Source organism: Zingiber officinale, chromosome 9B (genome assembly GCF_018446385.1).
Source record: "Zingiber officinale cultivar Zhangliang chromosome 9B, Zo_v1.1, whole genome shotgun sequence".
Classification (NCBI taxonomy): Eukaryota; Viridiplantae; Streptophyta; class Magnoliopsida; order Zingiberales; family Zingiberaceae; genus Zingiber; species Zingiber officinale.
In genome coordinates this window covers 34,703,867-34,729,235 of record NC_056003.1, presented here as the reverse complement: position 1 = coordinate 34,729,235, position 25,369 = coordinate 34,703,867, and the positions used below count along the sequence as shown (strand labels likewise).

Sequence of the window (25,369 nt, the reverse complement as noted above, 5' to 3'; positions counted from 1 at the left end):
TTCCAGTCATGGAAGGCGCAAAGTGCCTTCAACAGCCTTTGAAGGTGCCTCTAGCAGCACTTGCAGCTCCATTTCGCTCCTTTACTGCTGCGATCTCTTGGGTGATTTCGGCCACCGAAATAGGATTCACCCGAATCCAATTTCCGGCCTTCTCCTCGAGTAGGCTTCCGCTCCGACTTCTTGTCCCTCGAACGCTGCATACATTCTTCTCGTCCACCAGTGTACTCTTCCGCAGCCCTTTCGTCTCTCGGATGCATCGAGCCCGTTGGCTCCCTTCCCGTGCCATCCTTCTCGCTAGCTGCATCTTCCGCTAGACTTCCTGTGCTCATAAACTCTTGCACACTTAGACACAGGGATTAAAACAAAACAAGATCCAACATAACTTGGTTGATCACATCAAAATAAGCACGAGGTTCAACAACAGTCTCCTTTGACTAGACTTGAGGGGAAGGCTTGTGATGTGTGATAAATGAGGGTCCACTAAGTGCGGGTCAAAGGACGGAGATAGCAGCCAACGTGGAGATCAAAGTCAAGGAGGTCAACACCAGAGAACCAACGAGCTCACCAAAGGGGGGTCGAGCGGAGCTCTCCTGCTTTGGTCGATCAGGAATGAACCACCCGACCGGCAAAGGGCTGGTCCAAGCAGAATGTCCGTACATCCAAGATCATCAGGTGCTTATCATGGAGCAGAGAAATGTTGGGACAACCGGAGCTTTAGTCCGGTCGGGCGGAAAAAAGCTACCGAGTTGAGTCACCGCAGGGAAGAGCAGCCGAGTCCGACCGAGCGGAGGAGTTCCTAGCCGAGCGACTATCCCGCTCAGTCGAGTAGAGGGATCATTGATGTATCTCTTAATATCATTCTGGGAGATAGTGCCGCTAACACAAGACATGACCAACAGGCGGATTGTACGACCGAAGTTTCTACTATCTTGTCAGGGATATGCATGTCTTGTTAAGGTATGATATCAGAAGCAATTTCTTGACAGGTCATTTCATAGGCTAAATTGGAGAACGTGCCTATGCCTCGAGGAGCGAGCACGTTGCCCGTTGGGGCGCTATATAAAAGGGGGTTCATGCACCAATGGAGGTACGAGTTATTCACTATTCACGACTGTGCTCATTGCTACTCCATTTTCTTTTCTCTTTTCGGTGACTGACTTGAGCATCGGAGGACTAACGTCGGGACCCCTTCCCTGATTCGGCACTGACGTTTCTTGTGTTGCACAGCGGAGCGAGGTCTATATCTAGTCAATATAACAGCCACATCTTCAGTTAACCATTTTTTCGATTTTTAGATAAAATCAATACGAAAAAAAAATAATCGAATTCCCAGTTAATTATCCTCCCAATTTTCGGATAGGATAAATAAGAAAAAAAATAATTGAATCATGAAAAACAAGAGTGAGGTACGTTATGGGCATTTACAATTATTAATGTGATTTTTAAAAAGTATATATATTTTACTATTAATAAAGTTAGGCAAAAGTGAGGGTTATAGAAAAGCAATAAAAAATAATATATTTTATGGTTATTTAAACCTTTAATATGTTTTTCTAAAAGGTTCCCTAAAAATATTTTCCACAATTATTTTTGAAAAATATTTTGGTGAAAGATTTTAGAACAAATTAAAACTTTTATATTAGCCTAAGGACTTTTATACCCCATACCAGTGTAAATTAAAAAAAATTTATTTAAATTTATTTTATATTTTATCCGGCGATAAGGCCGGGGGTCCTCATGGGCAAAGGGTTAACTACACGTAGGGGTCAGCAATAAAGAGGGGTCAACCCCGTCGTCTCGCCGAGCGGGCACCCTATGCCGATCGCCTGGCCATGCCCTCCAGCCGAAGGAACTATAAGCCGGCCATGAGCCCGGGTTTCAGACGCCTAGGTAAAAAGGCTATATGGCTGAGTAGGTGGTCCGGTCGGCCGTGGCCCAAGGCAAGGGTACAAGGCCGAGCGGCCTGTCCGCTCAGCCAAGGCGTCAGGCAACCAGACCAAAGTGTTCGTCCGAGCAGGGGACTATGAATCTCCCTCGGGCGGACCAACATCTACGACGGGTCGAAGGTAAGGAGCCGCTGAGCAACTGGATGCTTGGATCGAGAAGATGAAATAAAAAAAGACAGGACAGTAGGGACGTCATCCTAGTAACCTCTGTCGCTGACAACAGGCATGCTCGATGACCAGACCATACGTAGAATCGTACGATGGAAGGTTCTTCTATCCCATCAAGGAGATATTTGGACTGTAGCAGTATGGCGTCAGACATGCTCTTCTGACAAGCCCATACTGAAGTATGGTGCAGGACACGTGTACGCCTCGATGTGTGTGCGCCAAGTTCACCATAGCTCTATATAAGAGCTATCAGATTTCGCCGGAGGTATGCAATCTTAGATCTTCGGAGCCACCTCCTTGTTTCCCCTTTGCCTGACTTGATCGTCGGAGGGCCGTCGCCGGGAAACCCCACCCGGCTCGGTTTTGTTGTAGGATCATCGGAGCATACGAGGAGCTAGCAGGGAGCGCCACGTCCCCAGCGTCAGTTGATTTAGCGTTTGGACAGAATTAATATTTAATATTGTAACGTAATCCCTAAATTCTAAAAAAAAAAAGTAAAATCTTACTGGTATAACATATAGCTAAAAAAAATTTAAAAAATAAATGTATATATCTTATTATATATATATATATTAAAGATTAATAGTCGTTTGTGATTTATCTTTTTCATATTGGTCTTAGAACAAATTGACAGGAGTAAATTGACAGAGATACTAGGAGTGAATGCACTCACTTTTACCAACATATTAGCCCATATCATTAATCTAAAATCTCATGCAATGTTGGCCCATATAATTTTCTAGTCAATCTTCTTTATCTTGGTAAACTTTTCAACAATATATCAAAGAGTTATGATTTACCACAATGTAATGAAAATTTTACTTAACTGAATATTAAAATAAATTTAATTATGTAAAATAATAAATTTAAAGAATAAAAATTGTATTTAGTAAATATAAAAAGCACTATAGTAAGTAGGTGTAGATTCATTTGTGGTTGGCATTACACTGTTGGAACATTCTCCAATGTTCCTGTGAGTTGTGATGAAGGAGACATTTTTGGACATTTTGCATTGATTTAATCACATGATGTATTGCCAGTTGCCACCATGGACAAGACATCCTAATTATATTTATTATTTTAAATTAATATTGCTTTGGATCATGGCTTCCATGAATAGAATGTCCATTTTAAAATCCTAATTATATCAGTGATTAATTATTATAACAGTTTTGTCTTGATATTTAAAATTTAATTCTTTAAATATCAATATTAGCATCTAACAAATCATGACTTCCAGTTTATCTTTCTTTCAAAACAGTCTTGGAAGCGCCTTTCAGACAGGGTTATTTTTTTTTGCTGGAATATTGACATCTATATAATATAGAATTTAATAAAGGTTAGATTTTTCATTAAAAAATATATTTTTATAATACTTCTCCGTCTTAAAACTGCTTTATACAAAATAATACCGCCAATTTTAAGAAAATTGATTTGAAGATGTAGAAAGTAATAATAGGAGGGGCTCCAGTGAGATTTAACCATTTTTCCATTGTCAGATGATCTGAACCGTTCGTTACAAGAAAGCTACGGCCTGTCGTCCATTGGATTGTTGTGTCGGTCACAGGTCCTGGCGAGACAAAAGCTCGATCGGTCGTCCCGCCTCCTCCGCCGATCACGACGCCTCTGTGAAATCGCCGCCCCGATCCAGTTGCCTTCCGAGCTCCTAATGGAAGAAGAATAGCTCCTCTCGATCCCTTTCTTGCTTCCTTGTCCTTCTCCGTCCTCCGTGACGCGGAATCCCTTTTCGTGGGCTGTTAGGGCTTTTGCTTCGTTCCCCGTATCCTCGATGGGTCGCTCCCGCGCGGTGCACAACTCCGGAGACGATGACACGAATCCGAGGTAGATTTGGATTTTTTTTCCCTTTATAAAAGTTTTCTATAGAGAAATCATGGTCGGTTTATGGAGTTTCCCTGCCGTTGTTCATTTGCACAATATTTTGTATTTATGTGTGTATTAATTTTTTTTTTAAATAAGGAATCTATGCACTAAATATTGTTTATACTCACATAGTTCGCAATGTTTCTAAGATAATTGAGCTCATTTTATGCACTGTTTATGAACTTAAACGTGGAGGAAAGATGAACTGAAAAGATATGTTGTTACGTATATTCCTTCCGAATAGGAAAAAGAAACCACAACTCACTCGTCTTTTTTACTGGAAAAGATAAGTTTGAAAAATTCAATATTGTTTATAAAAATAGACTTATGCTTTTTATGTAAATTTGTTTTTTTTTCCTTTTTTCAACAAATAGGTACCACAATGCTGTGAAGGACACAATGAATTAGTTGATAACTGGAAAATATGGTTTTTTAGTTTGTAATAGAGGTTTCAGAGAGCACTATGAAATTGATTTGGTGCACAATTACATAAAGAATTATCTAGGCATACCATTAGTGCAATTCAAGGAGTATTTTTTTTCTATCTAAGTCAGCTGATATTCAGCGTTTAAGATGTGGAAACTATAATATTTTTTTTAAATAAAAAGATACTTCTTTTGCCCATTATTCTATCACCATTGGAGAATAAGATGTTTAGGGAAGTCTAATAGAATGGAACAGGTGAATGATTAAATCAGGAAGAGAAGGACCCTTGTAATATCTTCATTAAATCAATTACATTGTTCCTGTGAATGCGGCTATAGAGTCTCTTTTTGCCTATGTTTGGTTGAGTGTGATTCATTTCATTGCCTATTGATGCTTAACCATCAGACCAGTAAATGTAATATGAGCAGTGTTTGAAGTGTCGAGCCGTGCCACCTGAAACCTCCGGAATTTACCGTTCTGGTGTGGAAGCGAAACCGGCACCACATGTGAATAAATTTTGTGTGCATCATTTGCGCGCGGTCGACGATTGTGGGACGCCGCCGGAAGTGTCCCGCGACACTTTCGGCACTTCCAGAAGCGTCCCGCGATGCTTCTGGCGCGACTGGAAGTGTCGCGTAGGGGTGTCAAAAATGAACCCGACCCGACGACCCAACCCTAGTCGACTCGAAAAAAATCAGGTTCGGGTTGGGCATTTTCGGGTTCGAGTCGGGTTCGGGTTGGAGGGTTGGAGAGTTAAAAATTTTTGGGTTGGGTCGGGTTCGGGTTGACCCGGGTTGACTTAAATATAGGATTTTGTGGGTTTTTTTGGGGTTAAATCAAATTTTATTTTAAAAATTTAGATATTTTTATGTATATTAATATTATGTTTGTATGATAATGATGGAGTATTGAGATAAAAGTGAAGAATTATAGGGAAATAGCCCAAAAAAAGTCGTTTTGAATCGGATTTTCGGGTTATATGGGTTGGGTTCGGGTTGATCGGGTTGGTCGGGTTGGGGTTCGGGTTTAGGTGTTTTGGGTTGAACTCAGGTTCGGGTCGGGTTCGGGTTGGGTTAAAAAAAAAAAAAACTCAACCCGACCCGACCCACCCGAATTGACACCCCTAGTGTCGCGGGACTCTTTCGGGGCCGTTGAAAGAATCGCGGGACGCCTCGTTGCCGGAAGCGTCGCACAACGCCTCCGTCGTCGCGCGACGCCAAAAAGGCTTTCATAAAGTCTAATTAAATTATCCCTATAAAATATATAAAAAATATATTTAAAATTTTAAAATATTAATTGATATTATAAAAATTCTTTTTTACTGATTTAAATTTTATTTAAAAATTCTAATAAATCATATTTATATTCTGATAATTTATTATTATTATTATTTATTTATTTTTATTATTTAATTGATATTTTGATATTTTTTACTATTTAAAATATATATTATTTAAACTAATAATTAATGAAATGAATAAACAATTAATTTATATAATTATGATGTATGAATTTTAATTTGAGTTATTAATACATCTTTAAATAAAACTATATTTAATTATTTTTTCTAACCATATTAAGTTGTTCAAATAGCTTATATAAAATCAATATACAACTTATTTTTAAATTATACACAATAAACATATTTATTTAATAATTACTATATATAAATAGAATTATTGATATCGTATCATTCCGGTCATTGAAACCTCAACATGGGTGGAGATTTTAAACCTTGAATACGAGTTTAACTGGCCTGTTATTGAAGCTTTTATAATCAGATTTAAAATCAATAATAAATCAATACAGCTGAAAATAACATGGCAAGATTGAAACACAACAAGAATAAGCTGTGTTAGTTCTGAAATTGGTGTCAGCCAATCAACCATCATACTATAAAGAGACAACTTTAATCAGCAAAAATATCTTTTCTCAAATCTATGTACACTATAAGTAGCAATAATAGAAGTTTATCCCAGATTTTTATGACAGGGTGAGCAAGAATGTTTTTCAAGGTATGCAAATAAGAATGGTTGAAATCTAGGGAGTTTGGATGACTACAAATGCTTCCACATGGGCCTATTTGATGGACCATACCCTGTATAAGCCACGTGCTCTGGTTATATATGGCATATGCAGAGAAATTGTACATCAACAACCATATACATTTATGAAACTAGCAATGACTATATCCACATTCATTTAACTCATTGTTACTCTTTAGTTGTTAGGTTATTTTGCTAGTCAGATTTTTAAGGTTAAAGAATTTTTATTTTATGCCATTTTTAAACTATCCAAGTATGTTAACAATCAAAAACATTTAGATAGTAGAGATATGCCTTGTAGTTGCTTTTGTTGGTTTCTTGAATATGTTTATGAATCAGTAATATATACTCTTCCTATGTAGCAGTGTGTTAAATGATAAAGCTTTGCAATGGTGGCTTAGGTTTGTGAAATGTTTATATGGGTTATGTGGATAAACTGTGTTATTTCTTCTGTGATCAATATCTTTTTTATTGTTTACTTCTGATATCTCTTTTCTTTCAGATCAAAGAGAAGGAGAGTTGCTTCAAGTGGAGAAGCTTTGGAAACTGCAACGACAGGTTTGTTGTTGTTCATGTCTTCTTTTCTTTCTAGAATTTGGAATAGCAGAAGTTTCTTGTAATCATTTTTCTGTTCCTATTTGGTCAGCTGTACCAATGATGAGAATCATTTCTTCCTAGAAAAGGGTTATGAAATCTGCTGTCTCATGAAAGAAATGTGCTAAAAAATAGCACGTTATCTATCAAACCACAAACAACAAGACTTGTTGGTCCCACCTATTTGGGGTCAACTAATGGATCTTATGCTTCCATTCAATTTTATGGAAGACTATATCACTAGTGGTCTTATAATAATTACAACAAACACATTGGATACTATTATTCAACTTTTAATTGGTCAACGTCAAACACAATCTTCAACCTTTGATAGTAATTTAACATTATCTGTCAAATATAGTGGAGTTGGATAACTAGCAATTTTGAAAAATATTGAGTAATTTTGAATGATGGATTGTGAACATTGATTGTAAAACAATATGTTTCTGGATAAACCTTCATTTTCAACAAATAGCTTTACTTTTATGTACAAGCTACAAGGATGCTGGAGAGTAGTATCTTCCATCATTTCCAATGATGCTCTACGAGATCATGTTGAAATCTTCACTAGTATTGATTGTCATGTACTGTGCATTTAAGTTCAATGAGGATTCTTGTATCGTATCACTCTTTTTGGGGCAAGATGGAAGAGTCCTTTGACCCTTCTGGAGAAGATTGTGCATGTTGATTACACAAGTCTACAGTTTTGAGCCCTTCATGAGGATGTAAATGTTTATTTATTTGATTTTCCTTTGCATATAATGAGGAAAATATAAGCATGGACTACTAGCATGTGAGTACCATTTCCATCGAAGAGACAGATAGGTGAACCATAGTGATTCTAATCCATGGTGGCAGAAAGTGATAACTCTCACCCCAGACACCCCTCACAATCCGTCCCTAGGTTATGTGAAGAGAGGTAAATCATGGATAGCTATTGGCCGTGACTAGTGTATGGGAGGACCAGTACCAGCGAATAGCCAAATAGTGATAGTGATTCTAATCCATGATAGGATTGACCATGATCTGGTTTCAAGACACTAGTAGCTTAATTAAGTCACAAAATTGGCAGCTAAGTCCCATAATTTGCAATTCCAATTTGAATTCAGTTGCAACCCCAATTAGAAAAAAGGGCATGGAAACATTATGCTTCCACTAATCCTTTGGATAGGATAAGATGGACATGAAAAGATACCATCCCTCTTTCTCTTGAATAGTTGTTTCTTGTGAGGTGTCCCATGATTCAGTGGATATAAGCAGTTGTCTAGAATAATGGATATAAAGGTTAGAGATGATGATGCAAACAATCAAGACAATACTTATTTTCCATCAACCCACAGTGCAGTTCCATTAATGAACTATTGTAATTAATTTAAGTATATAAATTGTTTGAAATTTATACATATCATATAGGATTTTGACATGTGCTATGCATGTTGAATGGCAGAATGTTCCGATATCAAAATCATATCCTTCTGGCTGTGAACCTAAACTTGGCTCATAATGATACTATAAACTTTGGTTTAATGGACCCTATGATTTCTCTTTAACTGAAGGCTATATTTGGTGGGATTACACCATGTGTTGCTACAAAAGTAACGTTTTCTTTCTTTTAGAGGGGATTTACTTCCTTTTTTCTGTAAGACCAACATTTCTTGTTTTTGAGGCTGTAGGATTATGTTATAGTGAAGTTTGGAGTAAGTTCTTAAGAGCATGCCGCTGCAATCAAATAAGTTAATATTAAACTACACTGAAGTTGCTTTCGATAGTTTTCTTGTGCTTGTGTTTGCATCCCTAAATGATAGTTTGCTAATCTTTTACTGTTACACTTGACTCAAAGTGGTCCATGGTGTGTTATATATTTTAATTTCTTACCAATTAGAATACTTTTTGCATTACATTGTTAGAATTATCAGTGATAACGCTATGATTCTCATTCCTTTTTGATTGTTGAAATCTCAAACTTAAAAAAAAAAAACTCATGATAGCTTTCTGACTGATTACTGATGCAGGCCCAGGATCTAGTGAAGGGAAAAAAGTTTTGTTTCACTGCAACTATTGCAACAAAGACATTTCTGGGAAGATTCGCATCAAATGTACAAAATGTCCTGACTTTGATTTATGTGTGGAGTGCTTCTCTGTTGGTGCTGAAGTCACTCCACACAAAAGCAACCATCCATATCGAGTTATGGTTAGCACAATTTCTCCAATCTTAATCTTATCATTCACATATATGTTTTTAAATTACTGCACAATATTGTGATAAAATTCTCATTCTTAAACTTGGGCCTTTTCGTGATATATTTAAGGTTATCAAATTGAGGTTTGTATTGTCAACTTTTTTGGTAAATTTTTAAATCATGAATTGTAAGATGCAAATTAAATATTTAAAACTATGTTAAAAAAGAATCTTACTTCATAACATTTTGATATCAAAAAATATGTATGATATTATGATATTCCATTTAATGAATAATTGTATACATGAAGTAGTTGTTCGTATATAAAAATTCATATCTTACATTATCATTTCATTAAGAATTAAATTGAAACGAGTAATCTAAAATATCTTCATCAAATACTTTTTTCATGGAAAAGAAACATTGTCATCAAATGAAGGCAACTTCATATTATGTGACTTCTAAGTTATCATTAATTTTTCCTTATCGTCATTCTATATATCAATGTGATATGACTTGGTTTTCTTAGTCATTTTTAGGCATCTAGTTCACATTGGCTTGTATCTTCACATGAAGATTTCTTCTATGTCATCATTGGTTTTGAGATTCTACTCTCTTCAACCTTTATGCTTTCATTGTAAAACATGCTGAATGAATCTCTTGGTTGACATTATGGAATGAGCACTTTCATAAGTTTTATTTGATTCCCATGGATACTTCAAGTGAAGTATGTAATAGTAATAACCACAGTATATTTTGACTATTGTACTTAGGCATATTAAATGTGCGGAACACTTGAAAGTTAGCTAATACAGTTACTTTTGCCATGCTGATTTGCTTGAGAAAAAAGAAAATCCTAAAAGGGGAATGCAATTGCCTAACAAGAGTGGTTGTGGAGTGAAGTTGAAGTTGTTGTAGCTTCTCATACTGCCTTTTAGAAGTGAAGTTATACTTTGAAGAATAATTTGAGGGGATGAATAAAGCTTCTTGCTTTTTAATTGTTTTTTTGTTGAATTTGGTTGATTATTAGCTTAAAGAAGTTGTATGATTTTTTCCCCTTTATTCACAATTTTAGTAGCATCTTGAATAAACTTACAATTAGTAGCATGATGGTTTGAAATCTCGTATCGTGCTGATAAAACACAAGCAATGTCTCCTGTGCATTATGTCGAGTCATATCAACAATACACCCCTTGACATGTTACAACACATGTCAATATGTATTATATAATGTTACCATTATTTTGTAGCTTGTGCCCATACAAGATAATGTCAAGACCTTGCCATTTTAGATGGAAAACAAAATACAAACTTAAGTATATGATTCTTTTACCTTATTTTTCTTCTTCATCTTCTTTCTTCTTCCACTTTTAATTTTCCAGTGACACCATGCATCAGAAGGTCAACATGATATTAAAACAATATCATTATAGTCAAATACTGAAACTATAGCACGGCTCGAGAATTTGAAGCTTGGTTAGCTTACCTAAAAGCGTTGAAAGTGAACTCTATGCAATTGATACCGTTGCTTGATCTATCATCTTGACATTTGTCTCTTATTCACCTTTGTTGCGATTTGAACTTGAAACCTTCAATGTTTATTTATTGTGGATCAATTTTACATGATTGGTGCTTGTTTAACAAGTCATTGTTCATTTGTACATATGATGGGTAATGTTTTCTAGTCGTTTGCTAGCTCACTTAGTAAGGACCTTGATATTGTTGCATAAGGTCTTAGAATTGAATTTTGTCATTATTTACCTTTTTAAAATAATTTTCAAGAGCTTCTTTTCTTGATCTCCTCTGTTTGTGCTAAAACATGGGTTATTATGACAGTGGAACTACTAGTCTATGGAAACAAGCATATTAAGTATATTAAGCATCCCTACAGGGGTAGAATTATATTCTTCATTCATACAAAGTTATCATCAGATTTGTGTTCACATTGTAAAATTCTTGTACAGATAGGATCACACTGTGTTGTTTTGTTCTTTTGTGGCAATATGACATTAAGATATTTATTATTTTTCAATTTGTTAAATCATGACAAGCCAACATCTGGATGTTTTAGTCAGATTATATTGAGTTTCATCCATTTCTATTTTTTTGATGTGATAATTTTTGGTTCAGAACTAACTGTTATTTCTCTTTTATTAGATGCTATAGCTACCTTTATGCATAACACAATTTCAGATTCTTATGAACTTCTCTGGTGCAGATAAAGCTGTTATTCATCGCCGTTGTTAATTCTAATTATGCAATTTTTTTTGCCCCAACCTTAGCTACACTTTTGTTTTATAACGATCCAATATTAGCATCCTTATCTTGACCAAAATTTCAATTGTATTGGACCTACAATTAATACTACAATTTTTTTCTTTTTTTGGTCTGGCATTCTATTACATGTAAATCCCATATCATTGGCTCTACAACTGACAGCAATTACTTAATCATTAAATAACACAATAAAAGTCCAGTAATTATGTGAAAACGGTATAAGAAATACTACACAGACCTTTCTCTATGTGAAACTGGAATAATGGACTAATATATAGATCTACCAGATTCTATTGTAGCAAACCATTTATTTTGAATAGAAAAGAAAGAGGAGAGGAGCAGTGAATGATTTGATTGAGTTGTAAGTTATGCACCAAAGAGGCAAAATGGTAGAAACTGGAAATGTAGTGTTCTTAGGGAAGATTCCATCTAGCTGAGTTTTCTTGATGCAAATGATTATTTAACTGTTTAAGCAAATGCGTCTACTAATTTTCTTAGTCCTTTACTTCTATTTCTTGTCTCTCTACTAAGATGGAATTTTTGCTTTTTGGTTACTTTCCATGGCTAATAATACTGATTTTCCTACAGGACAATTTGTCTTTCCCTCTTATTTGTCCAGATTGGAATGCAGACGAGGAAATATTGCTTCTAGAGGTATTTCCATCCTTCTCTATCTGAAATATTTTGTAGTTCAATCTCTTGGGCCTTGTGTAAAACTTGAGAAGTAGCTTTTTCGGTTACCTTTAGGGGATTGAGATGTATGGGCTGGGGAACTGGGCTGAAGTTGCTGAGCATGTGGGTACAAAGAGCAAAGCACAGTGCATTGATCATTATACCACATCATACTTGAACTCACCTTGTTATCCTCTTCCAGTACTATATCTTCCCCTAACTAGTTTGCTCTTTTCATTATTTAATCTTTTGTGGTACTCATTTTACAATGTCAAGCCTATCCTTTCTTGGTTGCTGGAACCCACTACAGGATATGTCTCGAGTTAATGGTAAGAATCGAAAGGAACTCCTTGCTATGGCTAAAGTACAAGTTGAGGGAAAGAAAGGTTAGTTATGGTTTCTCTGCATGAATCAGTTATGTTAAACTAGTTATTGGGTTTATACAATCATGTTGTTACAATTCTAGTAAAATCCTTTTCATAGAGTTGTCACTTATCCAGTTAAATGTTTCTTTCTCTTACCACTGATATAACTTCCCCTTGCAATCTCTCATATTCATTTATGGTAATTGTTTTTCTAGTTCTGGAAGATCCATTTTTAATTTATGCAACATTGTAATTGTGTTGTGACTAGTACCCATGGAATTCTCGTGCATTAGCATTTTATGATTGTAGTTGTTTAATTATCAAATAATAAATAAAAAAATCTAGAACACCCGTATGTCGAAGTAAAGAAAATGAGAATCTTAGTATGTTTAATATACTGAAATTATTTCCTTCTTGTAATCAAATTGTTCCATCCAACCGGAAGTAAATCTTATCTCAGAAGATTTCTAAGTAGATCTTTCTATTATTTTCTGCCTACTTTACATAATAACAAACATGATATAGAGTGAACCTCAGTAACTTATAGAGTGAATCACAAACAGTGGTAGTTGTTAACATATACAATGATTGACCCTCCAACCATGGGTATGAGCAATTTCTCGGAGGGCTGTACAACCACTCTAATGGCAGTTAAAGAATTGTGCCACAAAAGTGTGTGTCAACATTTGCACTAAGCATCTCAGGATAACAATAGCAATAATGCAAATAAAACATTAACAATACAAAAATGATTTATTACTAAAGAAAACATGAAAATTTATAAAATAGCCTTAAAGCATCAGAAACATGTCCAAATAGGGAAAATACACAATGACTAAGGTAGTAATTGTTCTGGTAGAACTCGAAAAGATGCAAAGATGTTTCAAGTCAAGTAGCAGTGATGTCTCAAAGCAATAATGTAGTAGTACGCCTGACAAATCTATCTCAATGCCAACTTCTCGCCTTAGGTTAATGTGAGGTTAAAACAAAATTTAGATTGTCAGTAAAAAAGAAGGAAACCAAAAATAATAGACAAGAAAATAGTAGGAAAGATAAATATTGTATTTATAGTTTATCCAAGCAAAAATTTCTAACAGGTGTATGGGCATGCAAACACCTCATGCTCAGTATAAGTAGGCGATCAAGGCTTCCGCACCAACCCAAGGGGGCTACTCGGCATAAAGATGGAACTCTAGCACTAAAGCCAATAGACTTAATGATCGCAGATCCACATTATCTTATAATGGAACACATGATCTCCAGAGAGAGGAGGAATTTGTGTGGGAGGTGTGGGTATATGATCACTGATTTTGCTTGGGATCAGACCACTTTCTCATTGTTGGCGTTGCTCACATGTGAGGGGAGAGGGTTTACATAAATTGGAAGGAACATGACCCTCTCCAGCTGCCTGGATCACATAGCGGGCCACTGGATGTTAGTGTCGCTGGAAGAGGTAGCAATTAAACCACTTGATTTGTAAGAAGGGAAAAAGGCTTGAGGTGGATAAAAAGAAGAGGATGAAGGATAAAAGTCAACAGTGGACTCCATCTCCCCCTTACTTGTGATTGAATGATGAATAGGATAGAGGATGAATTTGTGTCACAGGGATCCCAATTGAGTTGAAATTCAATTCCTACAATTAGTTACCGAAAGTAAAACGATAAGGATATCCAACATGCATGTGATTGTCGCTCTCAAGTTCAAGTAGCCTTCTGATTTGAATGGTGTTGGAGTGTTACTACTAGACCTTCCCAATTTACATATTCTCGATTCTTGGTTCCACTAGCAATTCTCCTTATGGTGTAGAATGCTAACTGGTGGTTCAATATAAGTTGCATCAGCATTAAGTGGTGCTGCTAGTCTCTATATAAAATGTGAGTTGAGATTGACAAGTATTTTCATGGACACATAAGACAAGTTGTGCACAATATTCAAAGTTGTAAAGCAAACCTATAGACTACTAAACCAATTCGCTCAAGGATTTAAAATGGAAAAATAGATTTGGGGGCCAACATTCTCTTGAAACCGAATCTAGTCACCCCTTGGGAGGGGGCATGTGGAAGAAGGCATGGTCTTAATCCGAATTTGTAACACTTTAACACTCTACTTCACATAACTCTTCTGTCGACTCTTTTGGTGGTGAATTGTCTCTATCTCACCCTTTGTGCTACTCTGTATCTTTCTAAATTTACCAGGGGCCCATTGTTTGCTGCTCATCAGTGTTATCCTAAGGCACAATAGATTGCTAAGTTATCTCTTAAAGTGCCTCAAATAGTGGCCCCCTTGGTGGCTGCAACTGTTGTTTTATGTGAATTCCATTAGGTGTAGATGCTCCTCTCAACTACCACTTATGTCCCGTGCACTTACAGAAAACCATCAAGAATCTAAATAATGCTCGCTAACTGATCATCTGTCTGTGAGTGGAAGATAGTGTAATATCTAAGATCGGTACCCAAAGCCTTTTGCAAGCTCTAGGAGAAGACAATGCAAAGTCTCAAAGTGAAACGAGGGTCATGGTTCAAGATGATGCTTAAGAGGAATCTCATGATGTTTGATGATCTCTACAATTAAACTTGGCTAGTCGATCATATTTATGGATGTGCAAGATATGGGTTGACTTGGTTAAGTGGTTGACTACAATCTAAATTGAGATGTGCTCCTTTCACAACCAACCCATAGTGATTTACTTCCATCAATTAGGGATTTGAATATTCTGAAGCAACCCTGCAATTTGCTGACCTTCTGCCTTTATCTACTAGCACATCAAACACTGAGCCACAATTTATGATATTTCTCTTCACGCAATGACACCAGTACAATTGCATGAGTATATTGCAAAGTGTAAATAGTACACCTCCCTCAAAAGTTCATCATTAATATATGTGACTTAGGGACACACAATCTTTGGATCTTGGAATTTCAAAACACTGTCACCATGACAAGAGAAATCTAACTTCAAAATCTGCTCTAGTTCTTCAGCAGTTGTAGTTACGGATCTTTCTTCTGGCTTTGTTTGTCACTGAACTTGTGGCGATAGAGTAAGCAATGAAGTGTGTCATTTGTGGCGATAGAGTAAGCAATGAAGTGTGTCACTTAACTCATATTTTGGTAATTTCTTTGAATCTTGACTTTATTTAAACTTCAAACAATCTGTGTGATAACCAATTTCTCAGTAAAGATGATTGGCTTTGTTGATACCAATCTAATTTGAACGATCTGTATCAATACCGATCTTGACAACAATAATTTCAATTAAGTGTCCGGTAGCTTTCTTACCTGTTACCTCTCTCTTAGTCTCAACAGGTGCAAGACACTTGCACATCTTCACCTTTAGTACCTCCATCAAACATATCTCATACCTAACATCTACAATGATTTGGGCAATAATCATATGACTAAGGTATGAGAACTCTTCATCATTGTCTTCTCTTCCAATAGTATGCTTTAAAGGTCATTGCCTCGGTTGATCCCCTAACTCAACAGTTAGACCATCAAGCAAGGGGAGTATCTTACTTTAAAAGAACGAAGGTCAGTGCTAGAAAGGATTTTTCTTGAGGGTATTGATCACTGCACAAATAAGAGGGGAAATAAATTTTAGCCCAAATTCAAGACAAAGGAAGAAAGGTTAAAATGCTCTAAGATCCACCGGTCACCACTTATAACTTTCACTGCCGTATGTTGGTGATTTGGCTGGCGATGATTTTGCTTCTCACAGCAAAAGGAGGGTTTCATGTGGAAGGAGGAGGATTAGCTCACTCGCTCACTGATGAAGCAAAACCATTGGCATTGTCATGTGCAAGGAGCAAACCAGAAGGAACAACCATCTCTGGTTACTTGGATTACACAGACGGTCTGCTGCTTACCAGCATGGCTGTAAGAAGTAGCATTCACTGCTACATTTAGAAGGAGTGGGGAGATGCTTGAGAAGGTTGATAAAGAGGAGAGGGCGGAGTGAGAAGGTCATAGTAAGGGATTGTGAGTGGTTCATGAACTGAAGGGGATGCAGTGGGTTTCCTGCTTGTTTGTGATCAAACAAGGAATAGGGTAGGGGTAGTCTTGGTTAATGGGTTTGGATTAGGTTTATTTAAGTTAAACAGGCATAAAACTGACTGTTATATTCAATGAATTTATACTTAGTGTGTTTGCCCAATAGGAACAATATTGATTATCTAGATGCTAATGCTTCCTTATTGTAGGCACTTCATTGCTTGGTGATGTCATACCAAAGGATGAGTCACCATTTTCACCTGCAAGGGTCAAGTATGCAGTTTGACCAAAAATTTTCCTTTTCCTTCTAGAATCTTTTCTGAAACCTTTGTTTCTCTGTGTGTGTCCATGACAGGGTTGAAGATTCAAGTGATGGTTCAGTTAATCGGTCACCATCAAACTTAGCTCCAGGTAGTTCTCTCTCTCTTTTTTTTGTTTCTTCCTCATGACTAGATGTTTTCTTGGTTCTTTGTTGCTCTGGAGACAAACATAGATGGGCCTAGGGGTGTCAATTCAGATGGGTCGGGTGGTTTTGGGGCGGGTCGAAGCAAGGATATTATAAAAAAAAATCCCAATCCGAACCTGACCCGAGCCCAAACACAACCCTAAACCCGAACCCAAGTAACCCGACCAACTCGATTAAGAATAGGCTTTTTTTTTTATTATTATTTTTTCAATATTCTTCACTTTTATCTCAATACTTCATCATTATCATACTAACCTTGTATATAAAGCATCTTAATTTTCAAAATAAAATTTAATTTAACCCCAAAAAACTCCTAAATCCTAAATTCAAGTCAAACCGGGCAATCCGAATTCAACCTGATCCTAACACAACCTAAAAACCCCGAACCCTAACCCGATATTTTTTTGATTGACTTGGGTTGGCGGGTTGGGTTCATTTTTGACACCTCTAGGACCTAGACGGGCCTAAGCACTAAAATGTTTCACATCTAAGGTTAGAGCTATTCCTTGTATGATTGATTGATTTCTGTGTCTTTCTGCAGGTGCAAGTAAGATGGCTTTAAACACAGGACAGATTAAGGATAATGCTGATGGACCTAAAGTAGAAGGTTGACATCAGGATGAGCATACATGTGCTAAATTTCTTCTGAAGTTCTGTTTTTTGTTATTATCTGGTTAAGCATTAAAATATTTGAAAAAAAAATTCTGTTAGGTTTTCTTTCTACTTCTGATCCATTCACTTCAATGCCTTGAGATGCCATTTTCTCCTACCATAGTACCATAACAAGTTGTGGATACTAGACACTGGTGCAATGCTACAATGGATCTGGATGCCTTTGACTCAGTTGATGATCTTGTGAGAGTGAGAACAGGAAATATATGAAAATTGAAACTTTATATTATCGATTAAACAAATGAACAATGAAATGTAGATCTCTTCTATGGGTTTTATAATAACTTGGTTTCTCATAAGACAAGCAAAATAGATTGTAGGTGCTAGGAAAAATAATAGTAGGGTTAAGATAAAATTATATTTTGACCCAAGTAAAAATAAAATAAAAATTAGAAATTTAGATCCTGAACAGGATTTATTTTATTTGACCAATTTATCTTTAAAATGGTCTATTTCCATCACACTCATTGCTACGCCACTCTGCTTGCTGCTTTGTAGATACATGCCTCAGTGACTATTATTTCTTATTTTCTTGTTAAATGCAAAGTTGATGTTAATTCGGAATGCTATGTTTCTTGCTTTTCTACTTTAATATGTGATGAACCTGTTTGACATTTTTGATTGCCAGGTTCTTATGCAGATAGGACAATTGGTGTGAAAAAGCCCAAGTATTCAGGAGAGGAAGATCCTATGTTTATTGAGAGTGGTTATAATCAGAAGAGGCAAGAATTTGATCCTGAATATGATAATGATGCAGAGCAGGCATTAGCTGATATGGAGTTTAAGGAAAATGACTCAGAAACAGAGCGGGAACTAAAGCTGCGAATGCTACGAATTTATTTGTCAAGGTTAGTTGCAAAAGATTGCATCCATCACTTATTATCATTTTGGTTCCTACAAGGGAGGCCAATCGAAGGGGAGAGAACTGAACAAGAGAAAAGGAGTATAGGGTAAAAGAACACAAAAAAGTTCGTCCCTGCACACGCCCTTTGAAGCCTGACTTTCATCATGGTTTGGGCGGAAGCAACTGAAGGAAAATTGTGAGAGATTTCTCTCACTTTTGTCCTTTCCACTCTCTCTAGTAGGAAGCGGAGGGCTGCCTCATGTTTTCCTCAAGCCATTTCACCTTCCTCTTCTTTCCATCATAAGAAATACGGTCTCAACTGCATGGTCTTTTGAGTTAATTTAGCATAAACTTAATTACCATCTCAGGCTATGTACCCAACTTGTCTCCCCAGTACAATTTTACTTTAATGCATGTTGTTTACCATGCGAACATAAAGCCGTTTCCCTTTTCAAATTGTTGCTCAAATGGCCTTTGGGTTGCATATTTTGTAGTACTTGTGGGATAGCATATTTATTGCTGCAGACTTGCTAAAATTATGACCGGTGTATTATTAACTTTTTGATAGGCTTGATGAGAGGAAGCGGAGAAAGGAGTTTATTCTAGAAAGGAATTTACTTTATCCTAATCCATTAGAAAAGGAGATTTCTAATGAGGACAGAAACATTTATAACCGTTTCAAGGTCTTTGTGCGCTTTCTTTCTCAAGAAGAGCATGAGGATTTGGTCAAGAGTGTCATTGAGGAGCGCAAAATTCAAAGAAGAATTCAAGAGCTTCAGGTGCAAACTTTTTCCATAAGTAGAGTTGTTGATTTACTTCTATATTTTCCAAGAAGAATTCAAGAGCTTCAGGTACAATCTTTTTCTATAGTTAAGCAGGGTTGTCAATTTACTTTTATATTTTAATCAACAAGACAAAGGAGATTTGGTTTAGGAAAAAGGAGATTCGGATTAATATCATTAAGCGCTGGCAAATTGCACCCTTGAGTTGTATGATTGTTATATATTAAGATATGTAAAATGCTTGAAAAGGTTCTCTGATGTCATCCTGGCTACCCTGAAAGAGTCCTTAACCAACTGATAACTTTCAAAAGAGAGAAAAAAAGAAGTTAAGATCCTACTGAGAAATAATTTTACTTGGGCACATTTGTGATTTCATGTCCGTTTGCCAGGAGTGTCGATCTGCTGGGTGCCGCACACTGGCAGAAGCGAAAGCATACACTGAACAGAAGAGGAAGAGAGAGCTAGAGGCTAATGCACAAAACTCCAAGGAAAGCTCCCAGGTTCTTCCCGGGGGAAAACTTATGCAAAAAGCAAGCCGTCCGTTAAACCGTGAAAAGGGGGAAAATGATGGAAGTCCAAGAAACACAAATGATGACCACAAAATAAAAGGTGGCATTGGGTTAGATTCCAGCGGCAAAGGCTCACCTTCAGCTAATGCAGGACAACTTGCTGCGAGACCATTTGACGAATGGGATATAACCGGATTTCCTGGGGCAGAATTGCTTAGTGATATTGTAAGAACTACTGATTTATTATTTGTGCACCATCCTTTATTTCTTTAGTTTGTCAATATTAGTTTTTAAGCCATGCCATTTTACTTGTGAATTAGATATTTTGAAAGAAACTGCTGCAATTTCTGTTCCCTTTTGTTTTAAGGTCCTGAAACCTTTTTGAAAACTCAAACTTCTTGAACTTAAATCTGATTGGGTGATGACAAATATGGTTTGATAATTATTCTTTGTATTATTTTTTCATTATAATTATAATTATTATTTTGTCATTTGATATCTGCAGGAGCAAGAACTGTGCTGTCAAAACCGATTGCTGCCCAGTCACTACCTCAAAATGCAAGAGACACTGGTACAGGAGATATACAAAGGTAACATTATCAACAAATCAGATGCCCATTGTTTGTTCAAAGTTGATCCAGTGAAAGTGGACAGGGTCTATGATTTGGTGAAGAAAAAGTTAGGCCAGCAGGAAGAGTCTACCATTGTTCAGTAATTGTTTCCTTTTTCTGCTGCCCAGATCTATTTATCATCAAATAGTCTGTAAAAATAAGCCCAAAAAACATGACAATGATCTAACTCCTGTATTTCTATTCATCGGCACAATCACTTGAGACCGAAACGAAGATGAACTAGTTCAACAGTCATCGTAATCTCAGTCTTTAAGTTTTGGTTTTGCTACTAGTTAAATGAAGTATACTATCAATGTGCAGTAATGCTAAACATTCTTTCTGGTCTTGTTGCAGTGTTACTTGATGGGCTAAAGTATAATTTATTTAAATTTTTAGGGGTACAATCGAAAAATATTGAAACTCGTGAAGGTTATGGTAAAATTTTCTCTCAATACAAATGATAGAAAATTAAAAGGGTTCCTTCATCTATATTATCAAAAGGGGTTTTATTTCGGGAAAAAAAATTATTACAACAATAGTATTTAACATTTTCTACTCAAAACTTCAATTCTGGAGGATTAAAATTGTATTATTTTGGAGTTATTTTGACCAAATCAACTCTACCTTATTTGAACTTGTTTTGATTAAAGTTGCTGCAAGGAGTTTGAATTCCTTGTAATCTTGTTTTGTCTGTTAAGATTTATCTGTAATTTCTGAATTACCCCGATGGCTTATAAAAGAAAAGCGTGGATCAAGACTCAAGAGTATTATTTTTCTAGTGTGGCCAGTGAAACAGTAAAATTTTACTCTCGGTTTACTTGAATGGATGAAAATAAAAAATAAAAAAAAGTTTTTAATGTGATATATATATATATATTCAATTATTTAATGTAAAAGGATGAACTATTTATCTTTTTGTTTGTTTACTTTTATAAAATAATAGACGGATATCCAAAATGGTTTTTTAGATATTTTCCTATCCATACAAATTTATCAAAATGAACTGTCCTTCCTCTTAAAAAGTAAAATTTCGATTTCAAGTAAGTGTTTTCATAATCTCCTTCTATGCAAAGAAACTACATTAAAATAATGAATCATCCATTCTATTGATATGGACACATTTAAGATTAACAAATGCTCCAAAGTTTCTCTATTCAATTCTTTTCCTTATTATTGCTGAATATACCGTTTGCATATATTTTCTCTTTATTTCACCGCCTCACTTGCTTTAGCGAGCTTCTATCCTATTTATTCTTCCCCGCCTTTTGTTTGTTTCATTTTCTTTTTCCCTGCTTTTTATTCTCTTTCTCTTTCTCTTTCTCTTTCCTTAGAATTTGTTTTCGACAACTAGAGTAAACAGAACATTAATTTTTCTCAGAATGGTGGTACATCAAAATAATAACGAGGGCATCTTTTGTTATATTTTTAACGATTACTAATCACGTGCCATTAACGGTCGTATTCCCATAAATCAAATGCGAAAAAAGAAAGGGCGAATTTGCAAAAATCTTATAACCTGTACTACACGCCCTCCTCCCTTTTCCCGACACCAAAGTAAACAAGACTTTGGGGAGAAGAAGAGAATCCGTGCAACGCGATATAATCTTCCTAATCCTTCTTCTCCTCCTCCGTTCCACTCTCCTTCCTTCCTTCCATTTTGATGGCGATCCACGTCCAGCTCGCGGAGGCCGCGCTGCGGAACCGGCTCGGCCTCGGAGTCGTCGCCGCCCTCGTAGCCGCTGGAATCGGCCTCCTTAGCGTCGGCCCGAGCTTCTCCGCCGTCGCAGCCTTCTTCTGGCCGCTCCTCCTCTCCACCGGCTTCCTCCTCGTCGCCGTCGCCGTCATCCTCCGCATTTCTCCGCCACCCCCGCCGGATCAGGGCCCCTCGGGGGAGGACCTCATCGACTACGTCTCCGGACGCGGCGGCGCTCAGATCGGGTACGGAGACGCGGACGACGAGGGTGGGGAGCAGCGGCGGGAGAACTCCTGAGGGCGACGCGAGCCGCAAAGGGGGCAAAGGCCGATCCCGGAGGTTGCGGTGCTGCGCAGGAACTGGTTAGTGAGGAGTAGTTCCGCTTACATGGAGGGCTACGATTGGGTCAATAGAATAATAAGGTACGATCCAACCATCAAGTAATGTTGCAAACGTTAATTATATTTATGATGTGACTTACGTGTACTTTTACGTCGTTTTATTCGTGCGTTCCCTTCCTGCGATACCCTGGCTTATCCCCGCGCCATTGTCTACCCTAGGCCCCACCTTTTTTTATTAAAAAAATCACTTCTAAAATTAAATATATTATTATGTTTTAAAGAAAAATAGGTTCATCGCTTCCACTTTGATCATAAACATCTTTGATGTTGTAAATTATCATCCATTTAGTTCAAAAATGAGATGGAACTATGGTACAATGGCAAAAATTAAAAGAATGCGCTTGATTATTAGAATAGTCAAACAAAAAAAAAACTTTTTTTTTAAAAAAAAATATTCTATCATATTTTTCATATTAAAAATATTTTTAATTCAACTTTTATAACTACTACAATGTATTAAAATAAATTAGTTCAATTAAATATAAAATATTTTTATGTTAATTTAATTAAAATTATTTAAATTTGATCAAAATCATTTCACCAAGTTAAAATCATCATAAGATTATTATAGCAATCATTAAATGACAATTATAATATTGTTAATCCCCATCGAACTGATCATCCATCATCGATTCATTACGGAGAGGTTGAGCTCATCTCCAATCCGGTACACCAACAATATATATTTCTATCGTAGACAATGTAGACCAATATACAACAAGATGGCATACCGAAAAGTTCTTAATTAAGATGAAGACTGAAGAGGAAGAGGATGAAGAAGAAGTAGTAAAATAGTGGACTTAAATTTACTCATATATATGTTCTATTTTGTTCTAAGCCAAGAGCCAAAAGTTCTTGTGGTGCTTGGTGGTGATCAAGTAGCCCCCTCTTTTGCCCTTCTTCCTCACTGCCAGTGTCATGCAGGAGGCATTTTGGATGCAGTAATCCACCACATCTCCACCTGATGACCTAACCCTACTACTACCACCGCCATCACTCCACCACACTGCCAACAACCTCCATGCCATGGACCTCCACCTCTGCCTCTGCCTCTGCCCCAACACCAGAAGGGAAGCCGTTTGCCTCCTCGCCGCCTCCACAATCGCCGGTCCGGCCTCCCGCCCTTCCACTACCAACACCTCCACTTGAATCTATTGATGCACAAGCAAGCAGAAGCCATTTACTAGAATGATATCGATGCATCGACAAACAAAGAATTCTGTACCTCTGGTCTTCTCGAATGGCATATGCTTTGCAAGGCATAGAGAAGCTGGTACCTTGAGTTCCTCTCCTTGTGATGGTCAGACTGATCACCTTCAGAGGAAGATTTATTGCAATTTTTTTAAATTCTGAATGTTTTATAACAAATTATAAAAATTAACTATTTAAATAACTTTTAATATGATTAAATGCAAAGATGTCTTTTTATTTAAATCAGACGGTCAGAAGATAAAGTAGTTCTAAAGCAAAAAAAAACACTTTTTTTTTTAATTGAATGGATTAGTTATTAGTTTTTTTTTTTTTGATATCAATGTATTTCTTGTTTACATTGAAACCATAATAATCTTAATTTTGTGATATTTTTTTTTTCATTACAAAACTTGTAAGATATATATTTTTTTAATTGGCAATGTTGGTTTTTAATTTTAAGCATTATATGAAATGTCTTAGAACATGATCACTTATTGATGTCCCTTTTTTACTATTTTTTTTTTCTTTGATGCATAATTTATTTAGTATTTTAGAATATCATTTAAGTAATTTAGAACGAATTTGAATATGACAAATATGATTAAAATGGAATAAACTTAATCAGTATTAACCTAAATTTTCTGTAATAAAAATGAGAAAATAAAAAAAAAAAAACAGAGGAGTCGACGTTACTGCTTCTCGACGGCGGCTTGACGACGGCGACGAGGACGAGGGTGTCGTCGTCGTGGAGCGAATGAGACAGCGCCCACTGCATAGCGCCCTTCGCCTCCGCCTCCACGTCCACCGCCACCACAATCCTCCTCCCACCCCGACCCTTCCCGCCCTCGGCCACGGGCGCCGGCTGAGGCTTCGGCGTCGCCGCCCAGCTGGGCCGCGGCGAACCAAGTCGAATGCTCGGCGCCGCCGCCTTCTTCCTCTTCTTCACCCCGAAACACGAGAGCCTCTTGCCGTCAATTCCCATCTCTAACAGAATAATTGAAGTAGAACAGAGCGATTTGATTCCTTCATACAAGACAAATTTATACACACAAAATTTTGTTTTATTTTTTCTAACCGTACAATTTAAAATATCATACCATTAGCATTTTAAATATAGAAAATTACAAATTAAAAGGACACCTTGTGATAAAGTAGTATCAAAAAAATATTCTCCACTCTAAGTTTTTTTTTCTGAATTATCTCTTCAAATAAAAAAGCACCTTTTTAATTTATTTCTCATGAATATCATTTCATGCGCCCTTTTTTTTTGGAAACATCAAGATGATATTTCACTTTATTTTTTATCGGAATATCATTTTATCCCTATAAAATGACATAAATATTTTTTTATTCTATGCTAGCTTCTAATACATGCATCTTCCACTTATATTTCCATCTAAATCTTGAATCGGGATCATTTTATAGTAGTTACTAAATAATAACTACTACAACTAAGATATCACATAGTAATACTAGTTTCGTAGTTGCTATAACATGAAATTATTTTTAAGACATTATTTGGAGTTTCTAAAAAGAATTTAAATGATTTTTTTAGCTTAAAATTAGGTCGTTATGAGTTTCATCTCGTAACTAGTTGTAGATATTTGAACGAGATTCGATTTGATATATTGCGTGTTCTAAGATTCGATCCAAGCCAAA

The 25,369-nt window shown here is 36.4% G+C and overlaps 3 protein-coding genes across 4 annotated transcripts; 2 read left to right on the top strand and 1 right to left on the bottom strand.

The window, feature by feature from the left end:
• The first annotated feature begins 3,653 nt into the window (after positions 1 to 3,653).
• On the top strand, positions 3,654 to 20,723 carry LOC122023981 (transcriptional adapter ADA2-like). Its single transcript, XM_042582452.1, has 13 exons — positions 3,654 to 3,956; positions 6,969 to 7,024; positions 9,073 to 9,251; positions 12,106 to 12,171; positions 12,265 to 12,390; positions 12,500 to 12,575; positions 16,751 to 16,814; positions 16,897 to 16,952; positions 17,549 to 17,614; positions 18,308 to 18,527; positions 19,092 to 19,302; positions 19,695 to 20,039; positions 20,320 to 20,723. The coding sequence occupies exons 1-13, from the start codon at positions 3,904 to 3,906 to the stop codon at positions 20,527 to 20,529; spliced, it is 1,728 nt and encodes a 575-aa protein (XP_042438386.1). The 5' UTR covers positions 3,654 to 3,903; the 3' UTR covers positions 20,530 to 20,723.
• A 1,225-nt stretch (positions 20,724 to 21,948) lies between these two features.
• LOC122022421 lies at positions 21,949 to 23,579 on the top strand. Of its 2 annotated transcripts, XR_006122970.1 has the most exons (2): positions 21,949 to 22,540; positions 23,444 to 23,579. XR_006122970.1 is itself a non-coding variant. In XM_042580411.1 (1 exon), the coding sequence occupies exon 1, from the start codon at positions 22,086 to 22,088 to the stop codon at positions 22,413 to 22,415; it is 330 nt and encodes a 109-aa protein (XP_042436345.1). In that variant the 5' UTR covers positions 21,949 to 22,085; the 3' UTR covers positions 22,416 to 22,620. The 2 variants fall into 2 exon arrangements, 1 of the variants encoding a protein (XP_042436345.1); XM_042580411.1 differs by lacking the exon at positions 23,444 to 23,579 and having other exon boundaries at positions 21,949 to 22,620.
• On the bottom strand, positions 23,119 to 24,800 carry LOC122022420. Its single transcript, XM_042580410.1, has 3 exons — positions 24,404 to 24,800; positions 23,745 to 23,833; positions 23,119 to 23,670 (listed from the first exon to the last, which is right to left on the bottom strand). Exons 1-3 carry the CDS (start codon positions 24,690 to 24,692, stop codon positions 23,353 to 23,355), a joined length of 696 nt encoding a protein of 231 aa, XP_042436344.1. The 5' UTR covers positions 24,693 to 24,800; the 3' UTR covers positions 23,119 to 23,352.
• Between the last annotated feature and the right edge of the window lie 569 nt (positions 24,801 to 25,369).